Genomic DNA, 17159 nt, shown 5'->3' on the forward strand with positions numbered 1-17159 from the left:
AGAGTAGTCAGTATTTTCATGCAAGCCCCATCTCATGGAAATAATCAACTTCAATCACCAGAGATTCAATCAAATGAACCGAGAAGAGCTAGTGTTGATGCAGCTGACAGTGATAACGGTACACCTTATGCAGTTTCCGATTCACAATTTCCTCCATTTTCATCTGAAATAGGGTCCGACGATATTATTCTAAATCAAGCACCAGAGATGGGCAACGAATCAGATGAAGATCATAGCAAGCGAACAGTATGGACAGTAGCGGATGATAAGCTCCTTGCAGCGGCCTACACAATTATGAGTGAAGATTCAGTAGTTGGTAATGCCCAAAAGAGTTAGTCATTTTGGAAACGAGTTGTGACATACTTCAATGCTAATCGAGCTAAGGGAGCTAAAAAGAGTACTGCGGAGAAAGCAAAATCACATTGGGCTTCATTGAAAAAGATCGTAAATAGATATAATGGAATCTACAATAAATGGTATAATGATCGACCAAGCGGATGGAGTAACGAGGATTTGATGGTGCGAGCTCATGAAGAATACAAGAGTACTTTTAAAACTACTTTCCAATATGAGCATGTGTGGAGAATCGTGAAAGATAGTCCTTATGTATGCTCCTCAATCCTCAGATCGACGGGCTACAAAAAAAAACAAGAACATCAGAATCATCAAGTGCACATAGTGACTCTTCTAATCCTTACACAACTGCTGATATAGATGATAGAGAAATCCGATCTCGTCCAATGGGACAGAAGGCAGCAAAGAGGAAAGGCAAAGAAAGAGTAAGCCTACTTGATGAATTGAATCAGGCTATGCAACAATCAATGACACATTTGGAAGAGTATAATAATAATAAGAAAGTTGATCAACTCATCCAAGCACATCAACTCCTCGTAATGGACACACGAGGCATGACTGATGAACAACTTCAAAATCATTTAGCGATATGTGAACAATTGAAGAAAAAATTGAACATGTAGTGAATTTCTATGTTTTATTCTATCTGCTTAATGTTTAGTTTATTAATTGTAGTTTATCGTTATGTATTTTATTAATTAAATATGGTATATATCTCTGTATTTTAATTTTAAATTTATAAAATGTTTATATTTGTACGAACTTAAATTTATATATCTATTATATTTTTATTAAAATTAAATGTAAGTTAATTAAATGGTCATGGACCTTATAAATATTTGGTTGATGGTGAGATATTTAATTGTAGAATTGAGAATATTTGAGAGTGAATATTTGATGAGTGAGACTCATAAATATTTGGATGGTGGGATATTTCGTTGTGAAAATTGAGATATTTGAATAGTAAAATATTTGAAAATTGATATGAAAATGAGATCCATAAATACTTGAGAGAAATATTCAAATCATTGTGGATGCTCTTAGTCAATCCTATAGGGTCTTATTTTATAATATAAAAGATTATTTTTTATAATTGGAACCGTAAGGTCAACCAATTAAGGTATTTATAAATTTAGAAAATAAGGGTAGGTTAAACGTAATCATTAATTAAAAATAGTAAATAATTTAGATCATAAAAAAGTTATAATTGACGCTCTAGCTGGCTGGATGTGTCAGCGTAGGTTAAGGTTTGACTTTTGGCTAGATTTGGATTTGCCCTTTCAGAGTCATCTCAATTATTTTTTTCAGACCAATATTTAAAATTTATTTTCTTTAACAAAAAGGGTAAAATTATGTTGTTACTCGATTATAATAAAGATGATTATACTCATCTTAAGTTTTTTACTGTTCATTTTCGTTTCTAAATTATATAAAGATGATAAATCATGGGATAACTTATAGTCGATAATCAAATAGATAAGGGATGAGAGGAGTTTTTTTTCAAGATGTGCGTCCTCCGAAATTTGATCCCTACCTATTGTAATAAATTTGTCACATTCTAATTAATTGGGCACCCTATGACTCTGTTGTTACTCGAGATGATTAATAAGATGGTCTAAGGAATTAACCAATCTTATCTAAACTAGGATGGGAGAATTCAATTGTTGGGATGAGTTTTATATTTGAAAGATATGTGCTTAGGATAATGGTGTAATAGTTAGGTTTTCCAATAATAAATAACTAAAGATTCTAATATTCAAATCTCAACTGTATGTATTGTAGAAGATTTTCTGGTAAATGAGAAATTGGTCTCAAAATGTTACTTACCTCGATGGATCTTCATAAGTATTTTCCAATCTAATTGGTAGTCAGTAGGAAATTTTTATAGGACAGGATCGATCACCCTCATGATTAATTGATTTGAAAAACTGAATATTTTGTGCCAATTAAAGGAAAGAAAGAGTTCAATGTAAAATATCTTATTGTATGTCTGATTTTTTTTTTCATATAAAAAGTCATTACATTAAGATAAAATATTCATTTTGATTTATTTACTTAAATTTTATCGTAGGACCAATGATATAGAATATTTAGGGTCGATATTACCTTTGTTTTACAAGAAATGAGAGTTCAAAAGTATTGATTTTATGCTCTCATGTACCTAGCCGAGTTGATAATTGATAATAGAATCTAAAGATCGAATTTCTGAAGAAATAAATCTCTCATAAAAAAACTAAAAACAAAAGAAAAGAAAAGAAAAGGCATTTGATCATTATGATTTACTCCTTTTAATTGACTGTGAGGTCGATGGTGAGAAACGGTCGGGATGAATGAGTCATCATCAGATTTTGCCTGGGCAAAAGAGATTTAACCCATGTCATGCGGTGAGCAGGAATATTTAGTTATTGATAATTTTTATTCTAAATGAAACGGTAATTCGGTGTACAAAATTTTCATAGTTTCACAGATGGTTAAAATCATATTAAATTTATTATATATAGTCTTTTCCTGTATTAGAAGACGTTATTTTTCTATTTTATTGGAACAAATTTAACTTAAATGGCAAAAGGTGTTGTTATTACACCAATCAAGTTTCAAAAGAAAACCTTCGTTGAGGTGTAAAATACTTCTTTTAATAGAACAAAAATAGCAATGAACTACACACGGCCATTGATAAGTAGGAGAAGTGCACACAGGAGAGAGCTGCTCTTGATTGATCAATCCAAAGGCGTTGCCTTTCTTCGTCCTTTTCTCCTCCCATTCCTTCCTATCACGGAACGGAACGAAGCTGCTGTGACAGATCTTGTGTAGGACGCGCGGGGGGCAGCGGCGCAGCGCTTCCTTCGTCTCGAAAAGGTAGTTCTTTTTTTTTTTTTTTTGAACTTCCTTTTTAACTGTGGGTTTTGTGATGCGAGAAGACAATCTACCTTTGCTGCTTGATCCTTTCCCGTTTGTTGTTGTATTTTGAAATTTCGAGTGTTTTCTTGCTGTTCCGTTCTTTTTAAACGCTGCTTTTGGATTTCTTGCTCTTCGGGTTTGCTTCAGACCGCCGATTTTGTGACAAAGGTGGAATTTGGGTAGAGGGGATCCTTAGATCGTGCGCCATGCGTGCTTCAGAGGACAGGTACCAAAGTGGGAAATTCGTTTTTGGTGCTCGCGTTTTCGTCATTGGTCGTGTTTTCACGAAATTCTACGACCTAGGGCGTTTTCTTGGATCTGATTTTGTCGATGGATTTTTTCCAGGAAAATAACTGATCTTCATGCCGAAAAGGGTAACTGGTTCAGTTGATTGTTAGAGACTGCGTCAACAAAGGAAGGATTTGAAATTGTGGGCAGTCTGTGGATGCAAAAACATATCCCTTCGTTAGGGTTTTGGTTCAGGCAGTTGATAAGCAGGGACTTCGACTTTTATGTATCCTGGTTTTTGTCCTTTGCATGCATGGCTCAAAGCATGATTAAGCAAATTTTGCGTCGGCTCACTCGCCGGCAGTCCAAATCAGGTGATAAACGAGATTTGGTCAGCGGTGCTAGTCCACCATCATCGATAACTTCGACCAGTTCACGAGATGGGGAGTTGTCAAGCACCAGGATCACAATTCTCCCTCCTGGTCAGGATTCTGAGCTAATTTATCTAACTCAGCAGGCCCATGCTGGAGTACGAAATTGTGGTATGACCATCATGCCTTATGAAGCATTACCGAGCTTCAAAGATGTGTCGAGCTCTGATAGGCAGAGTTTACTCATCAAAAAGCTGAATTTGTGTTATGTGATATTTGATTTCACGGACTCCACGAAGAACTTGAAAGAGAAGGAAATAAAAAGGCAGACTTTACAAGATCTAGTTGATTATGTGACATCAGCCACTGAAAAGTTTCCAGAGAATGTTATGCAGGAGATCATTATGATGGTATATGTAAACTTGTTTAGGACCCTCATTTCCCCATCTAGCGAGTGCAAGGTTCCACAAGCTGTTGATTTGGAGGATGATGAACCTGTAATGGATCCTGCATGGCTACACCTCCATCTTGTTTATGACTTCTTTTTGAACTTCCTTCAATCACCTGAGACAGATGCTAAGCTGGCAAAAAGATATATTGACCACTCCTTTGTTCTTAAGCTGATCAACCTATTTGACTCTGAGGATTTTAGAGAGAGGGAGTATTTAAAGATGATTCTTCACCGTATCTATGGAAGATTTATGGTGTATCGTCCATTTATAAGAAAATCTATTAATAATATTTTCTATCAATTTATCTTTGAGACTGAAAAACATAATGGGATTGCAGAGCTGTTGGAGGTGCTGGAAAGTATTATCAATGGGTTTGCTTTGCCTTTAAAGGAAGAGCATAAATTGTTCCTTGTTCGGGCTTTGATCCCACTACATAAACCAAAATGCATGGGAATATACCATCAGCAATTATCACACTGCATAATACAATTTATAGTAAAAGATTGCAAGCTTGCAGATAGTGTCATAAGGGGTTTGTTGAAATTTTGGCCCATCACCAACAGCTCAAAGGAAGTTGTGTTCTTAGGAGAGTTAGAAGAGGTATTGGATGCAACTCAACCTTCAGAGTTCCAGCGGTGTATGGTGCCACTATTCCATCAGATAGCCCGCTGCTTAAATAGTCCTCATTTTCAGGTAATAACCTGTTCTTCTTTCGTTTGATTGCTTGAGAATAGTAAACAAACTTATTCAGTTTTAACTTCTGGTGCATTTGTGTTCTCAATGTCTTTTATTCTACATTACAATGCTGGCTTTCCTCTAAATCACAATCAGCATGAATGAATCCTGATGCTGTTGGAATGAGAAAAATCTTCACCTATTACTTTGGCAGCATGTTTCCTTGAGTGACACCGGCGTCACTTCAAGTAAAGCACGATGTTGCTTATGGAGTAGATCTCCTTTTAGAAATAGAAGGTAGCATTGAGTTGAGATATACAAGTGCTAAATGTTTGGCCTTTAGTAAATGATAATGCAGATTCCAATTTACCTAAATTATGATAAATTGGATATTGAGTAATGAATTTAGATATTGTTGGGATTTGTCATTTATGCTTTGCTCAACATCAATATTGACACTCAATGAATTAGTTGCATAGATTGCTTTTCACTTGTGTCATGATATGCATAGAATTTGGGGAAAGGAGAATGGCTTATTACTGAGATAACAAGTACTTGGCTATATATAAACTCATAATATTAAACTCAATACGTCAATAACCCTTTTAGTCTAATCCCTATGGCACTCATCTTCAAGTGAAGTCTGGTGTCGCTCAATCATTGACGAGAGTTGCAGTCGGAAATCGCAGATGAATGTTGTGGGTAGATATCACTGTACGAGTGGTAGTGAAAATGATTGCACCCACATGGTGATGAGACGTTTCATTGCATGAAATGTAACTATGCCTAGGAGTTTCCAACCAAAATTGGACCCAACATGAATCTTTTCAGCTATTGGAATTTTCAGGCTGAACCTCTAAGGAAAACAAGCTATCTAGTGCATTATTTTCTGTGTCTTTATGATAATATTGAGCAGTGTCCGACAGAGATATGTTACTTTGAAGTGCGCTGCTTGAAAATCACCTAATAACATACATCATAAAATAATAAAAATTAGAGATACAAAACTATTATGAAAGGGAATTCTAGAATGAAACTACAAGGCCACAACATCACATATATAAAATTTTCAGCATTGAGAGCTAGGTAACCTTTGTCCCGCTTAACATGTTTCTATGCAGGTTCTATTTATTAGTTTTCCTCACTTCTAGCTTTCACTGCATCTGGAAGGATGAAAGTGCCTATCAAAACCTTGCGAGACACTCTTGCTTGCCGTTAGGATTCTTATTCATCCAGTGTTATAGAAGTCTCCTTTATGGTCTGCTAGATGCTTTGCCGCTTGGAAATGCCTTTTAAAACTTCATTCCTACTTGTAGCGATATAGTAAGGACAAGCTCATTGTAGAACTCACAAATCTCTATAAGAAAATTGTTTGAACAAGGGATCATCACTTCCTATGCTTTATACTTTCACACCTATTTAGTTACACACAACATTACTTTCTGGTTTTCTCCACCAGCAACACTATTCAAACTTGAAACAGCACCAGCTTGGCCACTCCAGTATAGGTGTTCTAACCAATCAAAATATAGACACATTCTGTATTAATGCGAAACCACACAACCCTAATCGCCATGCATACTTAATGAATTTCATTCGAACCTATGTGACTCAAATTTCTACACCTACCTGATGGGCTCCAGCCTTAAACAATTCAACTTCAAATTATAATTTATTAATTTGAACTCAACACCGCCCCAAATTATAATTTATTAATTTGATTTAACTCATTTTGTTGCCTAAAAATACTATAAAAATTTAAGATGCAAAAGGTTTAATGCAAGAAAAGTTCGATATCCAACACATACTATATTAATGCAAGTACACCCACACAATCTCCTACATCTAGAAAACCATTAGGTTGCTAAAGTTTCAAGTCTCGCTGATGGTTTTGCTACTCTTTCCTTTCACTTCCCATGTGAGCTCACAAGATTGTTCATCCTTTATTATCTGTGTAAACACTCAGATACTGTCACTCTGAGTCTTGCAATAACATTCTTATGCAAAAATACTTAGGAGCAGCTTTGCCGAGCTGTTGTGCAATAAAGCTTGAACTCAAATAAGATCTTGAAGACTTTTACGGATTCCAGTTGTGTAATGTTTTGCTATTGTAATTCCAAACTATCTATACATCGAGCACTTTCAATGTTTTATAATTAAGTCCATTCAACAGAAGATTTTATAGTTCTAATTCTAAACACAGACCGAGCTTTTGACGACCTTTATTTTACTGTTAAATTATACCTGAGGCTTCTGCCATTTCTGTTTGCAGGTGGCCGAGAGGGCGTTGTTCCTGTGGAACAACGATCACATCGAGAACCTGATCAAACAAAATGTCAAGGTACTGCTGCCCATAATCTTTCCGGCACTTGAAAGAAACACAACAAGTCACTGGAACCCAGCTGTTCAGAGCTTGATGACATATGCCCGAAAGGTTTTTGCTGATAATGATCCTGACTTCTTCGCCGAGTGCTTGAAGAAGTTCGAGGAAGATGATCTCAGAAGCAAGGAGATCCAGTCAAAGCGCGAAATGACATGGAAACGTTTGGAAGAAATTGCTGCTACAAAAGCTGCGAGTAATGAACCTGTGCTTATTCCCCACATAGTACATTGATCAGTTTAATCCTACTCTCTTTTTCCTTTTTTTTTTAATGATGAGGTTATTGGAATTGGTATTGGTTAACATGTATCGATATAGGTTATAGATAGATTAGCGTACGATGTATGTTTACTTTCTGCATTGTGTTTTTATTTTTTTATTTTTTTATTTTTTTGGAGAATTTAGAAAAAGTTGTACAGGTTGAGGATGTAAATGAGAAGTTTATTAAGAATTTCATGGAATTGCAGTGGGACGATTCCGAATGAGTTTGTCTTTTTATAAAGGTAGACGGTTTTTATGCACATTTAGAAGTTGACTTTTAGAATATTCATCTTTATTGAAATTTAATTTTGATTTTCTTAATTGTTCATCTGTGTGTGAGTGTTTTAGGATTAGTAGTTTTTTTGTTGTTGTTGTGTTATCGAATGGTTTGTTTGGGTTTATTTCTTGAGTATGGACTTTTTTAATTATAAAAACGAGTTTTTTTAAAAGTCAAAATAGTTTGTAGCATATTTTTTATTTCGATAATATTTATTTGAGTATTGTTGTTAAACTAAACTTGTTTAATTTGATTAAAAGTATCATATATTAAATATTTTTATATCAATTTTATTTAAATTTCATTGAAATCATTTTTTAAAGAAAAAATATAGACGAAAATAAGGACAAATTTCATTTAAATCCCATTATTTACTTTATTTTTAAAATACCTCTTAATGTTTTGTAATTATCAAAATCCCTTATTATTTACACTTCACATGATAAAAATTGTGAGCAACAGGGTATTTTTAATAATAATATAAAAAAAATAACCGTCCTTTGATTTGGAAAAAATGGGGCTCTTTGTTTTTATGTTTGCCCTAAAATTTTATCTTTACAAAATAAAGGCATTAACGGCATCAACTTGCTCGGTAAGAATTCAAATCCAAACCAGAAGCCTGCAACTCTCTCTCACACACACGATCTCTCTCTCTCCTTCTCTTCTGGAGCAGTCACCGCAGCTCCAGAAGCGCCATCGTCTCCTGCATTCCTGATTCCTATGAGCAACTGCGCGCGAGCTAGAGGCGGAGGAAGAGAAGGAGACCGGGGCAGCTCGGATCTGGTGGCGCTCCGCTGCCACTGCTCCCGAGGCGGAGGAAGAGAAGTAGACCGGGACAGCTCGGATCTGGTGGCGCTCCGCTGCCACTGCTCCCGAGGCCATGAAAGACCGAAGGAGAGTCGCCGCCTGATTTGCGAGAGCTTCTTCCAAGCGTTACTCCTGGTTTTCCCTTTTCGCCTTTCTTTGCTTCGCCCTCTTCGCCGCCATATCTTACTCCACATTCCGAGTCTTCACCAGGTTAGTTGTTGGATCGGAAATATCACTACTATTTTTTACTTGATTTGTGTGTTCTTTTGGATTTTTTTTGTCGTTCTCTTCACTGCTTTGAATTGAGATTCATATCCTCTGTTGCCTTTGTGTTTTGTTCAAGATTTCTCTTAATTGAAATTTGCTTGGTTTTCCAATTTTTCCTCAGATTTTCTTTCTGTGAGATGGAAATTTAGTGTTGATGTTCATAGCAGTCTGCACCTCTTGTCTGGAAATTCTTTAGTTTAATCTCATGTTCCTTTAGTTTTCCTCCTATTTGATGGTGACAATTTGGCTTGATTCTTTTTTTATCTGAATTCTGACAGTTTCATCTAGACTGGTGTTGCTGCAGATCTGGAAGACGTCGGCCATCAATGCCCTTGTTTCCGATCACACCTTCCTCCGACGAGGCTCCGCCACCTCGACGAGTCTCGGTTCGAGTGCACCTTCGGCTAGAATTTCTCGAAGTCCAGGTACCTTCTGACTTCCCCTGCATTAACAGCAGCCCAGGAAATTATCCGCGCCTACTGAGGAATTTACCAATCCCTTTGCGGAAGGTGGTGGAGGGATCTCGGATGACGAAGGGATCTCTGCTTATCCGATCACTGATGACAACGGGATCTCTGATTATCCCCATATTATTGCTTCTACCATAAATGATGAATGGATCTCGGACTACCCACAGTTGCAACAGCTTCAAGAAACTATTTATTCACAAGAAGCAGCTTCTAACTATCAGACCCCTGCTGATACCACTATGAACCCCGTCGGGTATCCACCTAATAGACAACAAGTCAAGGAGGAGCCTGTAAGCCTAACACAACCACCAAGAGAACCCAGGGGAACCTTTAGAAGAAATGAAACCTCAGAATGGTGGAACCTACCAACTGCTCATCAACAGACAAGTGCAATCCTAACATTACCAACGCAATTAAATCGAGTTGAAGATGTTTTCCTACGATGGGAGGCTATAACCAAGAATGTTGTTGCTCTTCAAAATTTCTCTGATACACAAGACAAAGCTGACTTTATTGAAAATTTACTTGGGGAATCAGAAAGGCTCACCTGGATACAATGGCGTATGACTTACCCAAATGAATATCAGGAGCTGATTAACGCAAATGAAGGAAGAAATGGAACTCAAAACATAATTTCTCAAATAAGAATGATATTCCTTCTTGAAGATCCATTTCAAGGATCAACCGATATGCAAGATAGAGCCTACAGAGATTTAGAGAGACTCTCCTGTTCGCAGGTAAAAGATTTAATTCCATTTATGAATGAATACATGAATCTTGCTGCAAAAACAGGAACGCTATTCACGGGACCAGAACTATCAGAAAAATTCTGGCTAAAACTACCTGGAGATCTTGGGAGAAGAATAAAAGCTGCATTTGAAGATAGATATCAAGGGAATACAATGGGAGTTCATCCTCGAGTAGTATTTACATACAAATATTTTGAGGAAGAATGCAAAAAGGCAGTTTTCAGTAGATCTCTTAAGGATTTAACCTTTTGTAGTCAAATTCCTATTCCTGGTTATTACAAAGATCCAAAAAGGAAATATGGAATTAGAAGATCTACCACTTATAAAGGTAAATCTCATCAATCTCATGCACGCATTGAAAAGAAGAAACATCTAATAAGAAACAAGAAATGCAAATGCTTCCTTTGTGGAGAAGAAGGACATTTCGCGCGGGACTGCCTAAAGGAGTATAAAAATGTAAAAAGAGTAGCTTTATTTGAAGGGTTGGAATTATCAGATGACTATGAAATCCTTTCTGTTAATGAAGGAGAAGATCAATCAGATGCTATTTACAATATCTCAGAAGGCGAGGACCATCAGGTTAATTCTATCCTTAACTCAGAATTCCTTTGTGTTTTTATCGAAAACACCAATTCATATATGATAGGAAAATCTGGGGGATGGCAACCAATGGTAAAAATACCAAAAGCTCAACATGATTGCAATCATGTCTGGGAAATCAATGGGGAAATAAATGCCCCATACTTAAGGTGTACCTGTTGCAAGAGGGAAACCATGAAGAAACACAGAATGCACTGCAGCTTATGCCATATCACATCTTGTGGGATGTGCACCAGGAACTACTTTGATATGACAATTCCTGTTGAAAGGTCTGTTCCTATACCCTTTATTCCAAATAATTTGATACAGGAGCAGCAAAACTATATAGCATGGGCTAAAACAGAGATAAAAAGATTGAAGCAAGAAATATCAAGAATAGAATCTCTTGCAGAACATCAGCAAAATATCCTCCGGCAAGAATTTAATGAAGAGAAAGAAAAGATCATCGAGATAGCTAGTGTTGATAAGCTAGAAGTTGACATTGAAAATGAAGAACTCCGTTTAAGAAATGATGCCTTAGAACTGGAAAATGCAGACCTTAAAAGAAGACTTCAAGAGACTAATGAAAAAGCACTTGGAGATAATGAAGATGATGAGAAAATAAATGTTTTCATTGACTCTGGAAGAGAGAAGGTATTCTCAGTGGAAGAAGCACAACAACCCAGAATAAAGAGTAATGGATTATTTAATTTAACAGTCGAACTAGACATCCCAGGAGTCGACAAATTCAAAGTCAATGCAATTCCAGATACGGGGGCAACAACTTGTTGCATCAATCAGGTATCCATACCTCCCTCAGCTATTGAAGATAACACTTTTATTGTGAATTTTAGCGGAATTAATTTAAAGACTACAGCCAATAAGAAGCTGAAGTATGGAACCATGCTAATAGGAGAGCATTGCTTCCGGATACCATACACATATGCATTCCCTCTTACCCTTGGAGGTAACATAACAATGATTTTAGGATGTAACTTTATCAGGGCAATGTACGGAGGTGTCAGAATTGAAGGAGATAAAGTAACATTCTACAAGAATGTGACTACAATCAAAACCCAGCAGACCGTTCCTATAGCCCCTGCGATTGAAGAATTGGAGCTGGAAGAAGAAGAGTATAACCAAATTCAAGAACAGATATGCATATGGAATCCCAGTCAAGGTTTGAAAATTTTTATCAAAGAACTAACGGATATGGGATATATCGGGGATAACCCTATGAAATATTGGGCTTCTAACAAGATACTTTGCAGGTTAGACTTAAAAAATCCTGATCTTGTTATTGAAGACAGGCCCCTCAAGCATGTGACACCCAAAATGCAAGACTCTTTTCAACGGCATGTAAGTGCACTATTAAAACTGAAGGTGATAAGATCCAGTAGTAGCAAGCACAGAACAACTGCAATCATAGTATACTCTGGCACTACTGTTGATCCACAGACAGGACAAGAAAGGAAGGGCAAAGAGCGCATGGTATTCAATTACAAGAGACTCAACGACAATATCCATAAAGATCAGTATAGTCTGCCTGGCATAAATACAATTATTCAGAGAGTGGGAAGAAGTAAAATCTATTCCAAATTTGATTTAAAAAGTGGCTTCCATCAAGTTGCTATGAGTCCTGAATCCATCCCATGGACAGCTTTCTGGGTGTCGGATGGCTTATATGAATGGCTGGTAATGCCGTTCAGTTTAAAAAATGCCCCTGTAATTTTTCAACGAAAAATGGACTGCTGCTTTAAAGGTACTGAAAAATTTATAGCAGTATATATTGATGATATTTTAGTTTTCTCAGAAAATGAAGAGGAGCATCAAGATCATCTTAAGGTACTTTTGAATATCTGCAAGAAAAATGGACTTATACTCAGTCCCACAAAAATGAAGATTGGAAGTCCTACAGTTGAATTTCTGGGAGCAACAATTGGGCAATCTAAAATAAAGCTCTAACCTCATATTATTTCAAAAGTTACGGATTTCAAAGAAGAAGAATTGAAGACAACAAAGGGACTAAGGTCATGGTTGGGTCTTTTAAATTATGCTCGTGCCTATATCCCTAACCTAGGGAAGATGCTCGGTCCTTTATATTCAAAAACATCACATACAGGAGAAAAACGAATGAATTCTCAGGACTGGTCCTTGGTTAGGCAAATAAAGAATGTAGTCCAAAACCTTCCAGAACTCAACATTCCACCAGTATCATGCTATGTTATTATTGAAGCAGATGGTTGCATGGAAGGGTGGGGAGGAATTCTCAAATGGAAACCCCACAAATTCGACCCCAAAACATCTGAACTGATTAGTGCTTATGCTAGTGGCAAGTTCTCCCCTCCAAAATCAACCATTGATGCTGAGATACACGCCGTAATGAACAGCCTCAACAATTTTAAAATATATTATCTTGACAAAGAGGAGGTTTTAATAAGAACTGATTGTCAAGCAATTATCAGTTTTTTTAATAAATCAACCCAAAATAAGCCTTCTAGGGTTCGATGGGTAGCCTTCACCGACTTTATTACTGAGCTTGGGATTGACGTTCAATTCCAGCATATTGAAGGTAAAGATAATACCTTTGCTGATGCCCTATCTCGACTTGTTTGCTCTATTACAGGATCATGGACGCCTCAAGAAAAAGACTGTTCAGTCTTAGCACAAGTAGAGGAAGCATTGATACAGCTGGAGAAGAAGCCTGATACCAAGGCATCCCAACACCTGCAGGACCTTATCAACTGCTGGACCAATATGAAGCACTCAGCGGAGGCAGGAGCCCAAGCCCAAGGATCTTTGGGCCGCAAGAAAAAGATCTCAGAGCCCATCTTGAAGACATTGAGTGAACTGCATCACGCCACGTCCTCAACAGTATATGGGAACTCAAGCTTATCAACGATGCCAAGAAAGCAGATTTTGAAGAATATCGAGGACAACTCAGAGGTGACCTCTACTTTAAAGATTCCCTTCCGGAAGTGACAAAAGCTAAAGATGAATTATTGGATCTCTTTATTAAAGCTCAGAATATTTTGCAACGTGTAAGAGACACACCACCGTAAAAGAAGCATGGTGGACCAAGAAAATCCAAAAACCCAGACATCCAAATCTTACTCTTTAAAGATATTTTGGACTGAGCCCCAGGGAGCCGTCCATCTATCCTAAAGGATAATAATGACTCTAGCTTTCTCTTAATAATTGGACTAGCCTTAGCTGTAAAAGGACTAGCCTTAGTTGTAAAGGGTACGAAAAGAAAGAGATAAGGATACCCGTGAATGATGATGGGCCCCCTTGAGCACCCGATTCACCTATCTAACTCTCCTTACTTTTCTATATAAACCCTTACTTAGCTCAATGCTGGACACACACCGCATCTCGGTACAAGTCCAACTCTGAGAAGCTTGTAAGTTTGTAAGCTTGTAATTTCCTTTTTAAGCAATTTCAGTCTTGTAAGCTTTTAATCTCTCTTTTGCTACATTATCTGAAGTTGTTTGAAAAATATTATACCACGCTAATGCTTGATACCATTTTCAAACAACTTCAGATAATGTAGCAAAAGAGAGATTAAAAGCTTACAAGACTGAAATTGCTTAAAAAGGAAATTACAAGCTTACAAACTTACAAGCTTCTCAGAGTTGGACTTGTACCGAGATGCGGTGTGTGTCCAGCATTGAGCTAAGTAAGGGTTTATATAGAAAAGTAAGGAGAGTTAGATAGGTGAACTAAGGCTAGTCCTTTTACAGCTAAGGCTAGTCCAATTATTAAGAGAAAGCTAGAGTCATTATTATCCTTTAGGATAGATGGACGGCTCCCTGGGGCTCAGTCCAAAATATCTTTAAAGAGTAAGATTTGGATATCTGGGTTTTTGGATTTTCTGGGTCCACCATGCTTCTTTTACGGTGGTGTGTCTCTTACACGTTGCAAAATATTCTGAGCTTTAATAAAGAGATCCAATAATTCATCTTTAGCTTTTGTCACTTCCGGAAGGGAATCTTTAAAGTAGAGGTCACCTCTGAGTTGTCCTCGATATTCAAAATCTGCTTTCTTGGCATCGTTGATAAGCTTGAGTTCCCATATACTGTTGAGGACGTGGCGTGATACAGTCCACTCAATGTCTTCAAGATGGGCTCTGAGATCTTTTTCTTGCGGCCCAAAGATCCTTGGGCTTGGGCTCCTGCCTCTGCTGAGTGCTTCATATTGGTCCAGCAGTTGATAAGGTCCTTCAGGTATTGGGATGCCTTGGTATCGGGCTTCTTCTCCAGCTGTATCAATGCTTCCTCTACTTGTGCTAAGACTGAACAATCTTTTTCTTGAGGCGTCCATGGTCCTGTAATAGAGCAAACAAGTCGAGATAGGGCATCAGCAAGGGTATTATCTTTACCTTCAATATGCTGGAATTGAACGTCAATCCCAAGCCCAGTAATAAAGTCGGTGAAGGCTACCTATCGAATCCTAGAAGGCTTATTTTGGGCTGATTTATTAAAAAAACTGATAATTTCTTGGCAATCAGTTCTTATTAAAACCTCCTCTTTGTCGAGATAATATATTTTAAAATTGTTGAGGCTGTTCATTACGGTGTGTATCTCAGCATCAATGGTTGATTTTGGAGGAGAGAACTTGCCACTAACATAAGTTATGCACTAATCAGTTCAGATGTTTTGAGGTCGAATTTGTGGGGTTTCCATTTGAGAATTCCTCCCCACCCTTCCATGGAACCATCTGCTTCAATAATAACAATAGCATGATACTGGTGGAATGTTGAGTTCTGAAAGGTTTTGGACTACTTTCTTTATTTGCCTAACCAAGGACCAGTCCTGAGAATTCATTCGTTTTTCTCCTGTATGTGATGTTTTTGAATATAAAGGACCGAGCATCTTCCCTAGGTTCGGGATATAGGCACGAGCATAATTTAAAAGACCCAACCATGACCTTAGTCCCTTTGTTGTCTTCAATTCTTCTTCTTTGAAATCCGTAACTTTTGAAATAATATGAGGTTAGAGCTTTATTTTAGATTGCCCAATTGTTGCTCCCAGAAATTCAACTGTAGGACTTCCCATCTTCATTTTTGTGGGACTGAGTATAAGTCTATTTTTCTTGCAGATATTCAAAAGTACCTTGAGATGATCTTGATGCTCCTCTTCATTTTCTGAGAAAACTAAAATATCATCAATATATACTGCTATAAATTTTTCAGTATCTTTAAAGCAGCAGTCCATTTTTCGTTGAAAAATTGCAGGGGCATTTTTTAAACCGAACGGCATTACTAGTCATTCATATAAGCCATCCGGCACCCAGAAAGCTGTCCATGGGATGGATTCAGGACTCATAGCAACTTGATGGAAGCCACTTTTTAAATCAAATTTGGAATAGATTTTACTTCTTCCCACTCTCTGAATAAGTATCTTGTTAGAAGCCCAATATTTCATAGGGTTATCCCCGATATATCCCATATCCGTTAGTTCTTTGATAAAAATTTTCAAACCTTGACTGGGATTCCATATGCATATCTGTTCTTGAATTTGGTTATACTCTTCTTCTTCCAGCTCCAATTCTTCAATCGCAGGGGCTATAGGAACGGTCTGCTGGGTTTTGATTGTAGTCACATTCTTGTAGAATGTTACTTCATCTCCTTCAATTCTGACACCTCCGTACATTGTCCTGATAAAGTTACATCCTAAAATTATTGTTATGTTACCTCCAAGGGTAAGAGGGAATGCATATGTGTATGGTATCCGGAAGCAATGCTCTCCTATTCGCATGGTTCCATACTTCAGCTTCTTATTGGCTGTAGTCTTTGAATTAATTCCGCTAAAATTCACAATAAAAGTGTTATCTTCAATAGCTGAGGGAGGTATGGATACCTGATCGATGCAACAAGTTGTTGCCCCCGTATCTAGGATTGCATTGACTTTGAATTTGTCGACTCCTGGGATGTCTAGTTCGACTGTTAAATTAAATAATCCATTACTCTTTATTCTGGGTTGTTGTGCTTCTTCCACTGAGAATACCTTCTCTCTTCCAGAGTCAATGAAAACATTTATTTCCTCATCTTCTTCGTTATCTCCAAGTGCTTTTTCATTAGTCTCTTGAAGTCTTCTTTTAAGGTCTGCATTTTCCAGTTCTAAGGCATCATTTCTTAAACGGAGTTCTTCATTTTCAGTATCAACTTCCAGCTTATCAGCACTAGCTATCCTGATGATCTTTTCTTTCTCTTCATTAAATTCTTGCCGAAGGATATTTTGCTGATGTTCTGCAAGAGATTCTATTCTTGATATTTCTTGCTTCAATCTTTCTATCTCTGTTTTAGCCCATGCTATATAGTTTTGCTGCTCATGTATCAAATTATTTGGAATAAAGGGTATAGGAACAGACCTTTCAACAGGAATTGTCA

At 37.2% G+C, this 17159-nt stretch overlaps 1 protein-coding gene across 1 annotated transcript; it reads left to right on the plus strand.

Moving 5' to 3' along the window:
• The first annotated feature begins 2992 nt into the window (after nt 1-2992).
• LOC122043040 (serine/threonine protein phosphatase 2A 57 kDa regulatory subunit B' theta isoform-like) lies at nt 2993-7879 on the plus strand. The gene is made up of 3 exons (XM_042603484.1): nt 2993-3210; nt 3598-4996; nt 7251-7879. The coding sequence occupies exons 2-3, from the start codon at nt 3698-3700 to the stop codon at nt 7590-7592; spliced, it is 1641 nt and encodes a 546-aa protein (XP_042459418.1). The 5' UTR covers nt 2993-3210; nt 3598-3697; the 3' UTR covers nt 7593-7879.
• The last annotated feature ends 9280 nt before the right edge of the window (nt 7880-17159 follow it).

The sequence above is a fragment of the Zingiber officinale genome, chromosome 2A, assembly GCF_018446385.1.
Source record: "Zingiber officinale cultivar Zhangliang chromosome 2A, Zo_v1.1, whole genome shotgun sequence".
Classification (NCBI taxonomy): domain Eukaryota; kingdom Viridiplantae; phylum Streptophyta; class Magnoliopsida; order Zingiberales; family Zingiberaceae; genus Zingiber; species Zingiber officinale.

Excerpts from the sequence above, each read along its gene's own strand:
- LOC122043040 (XM_042603484.1), top strand. The coding sequence starts at position 3,698 with ATGCAAAAACATATCCCTTCGTTAGGGTTTTGGTTCAGGCAGTTGATA. Across the intron at positions 4,997-7,250 it reads TAAATAGTCCTCATTTTCAG|GTGGCCGAGAGGGCGTTGTT; the intron begins GTAATAACCTGT and ends TTCTGTTTGCAG.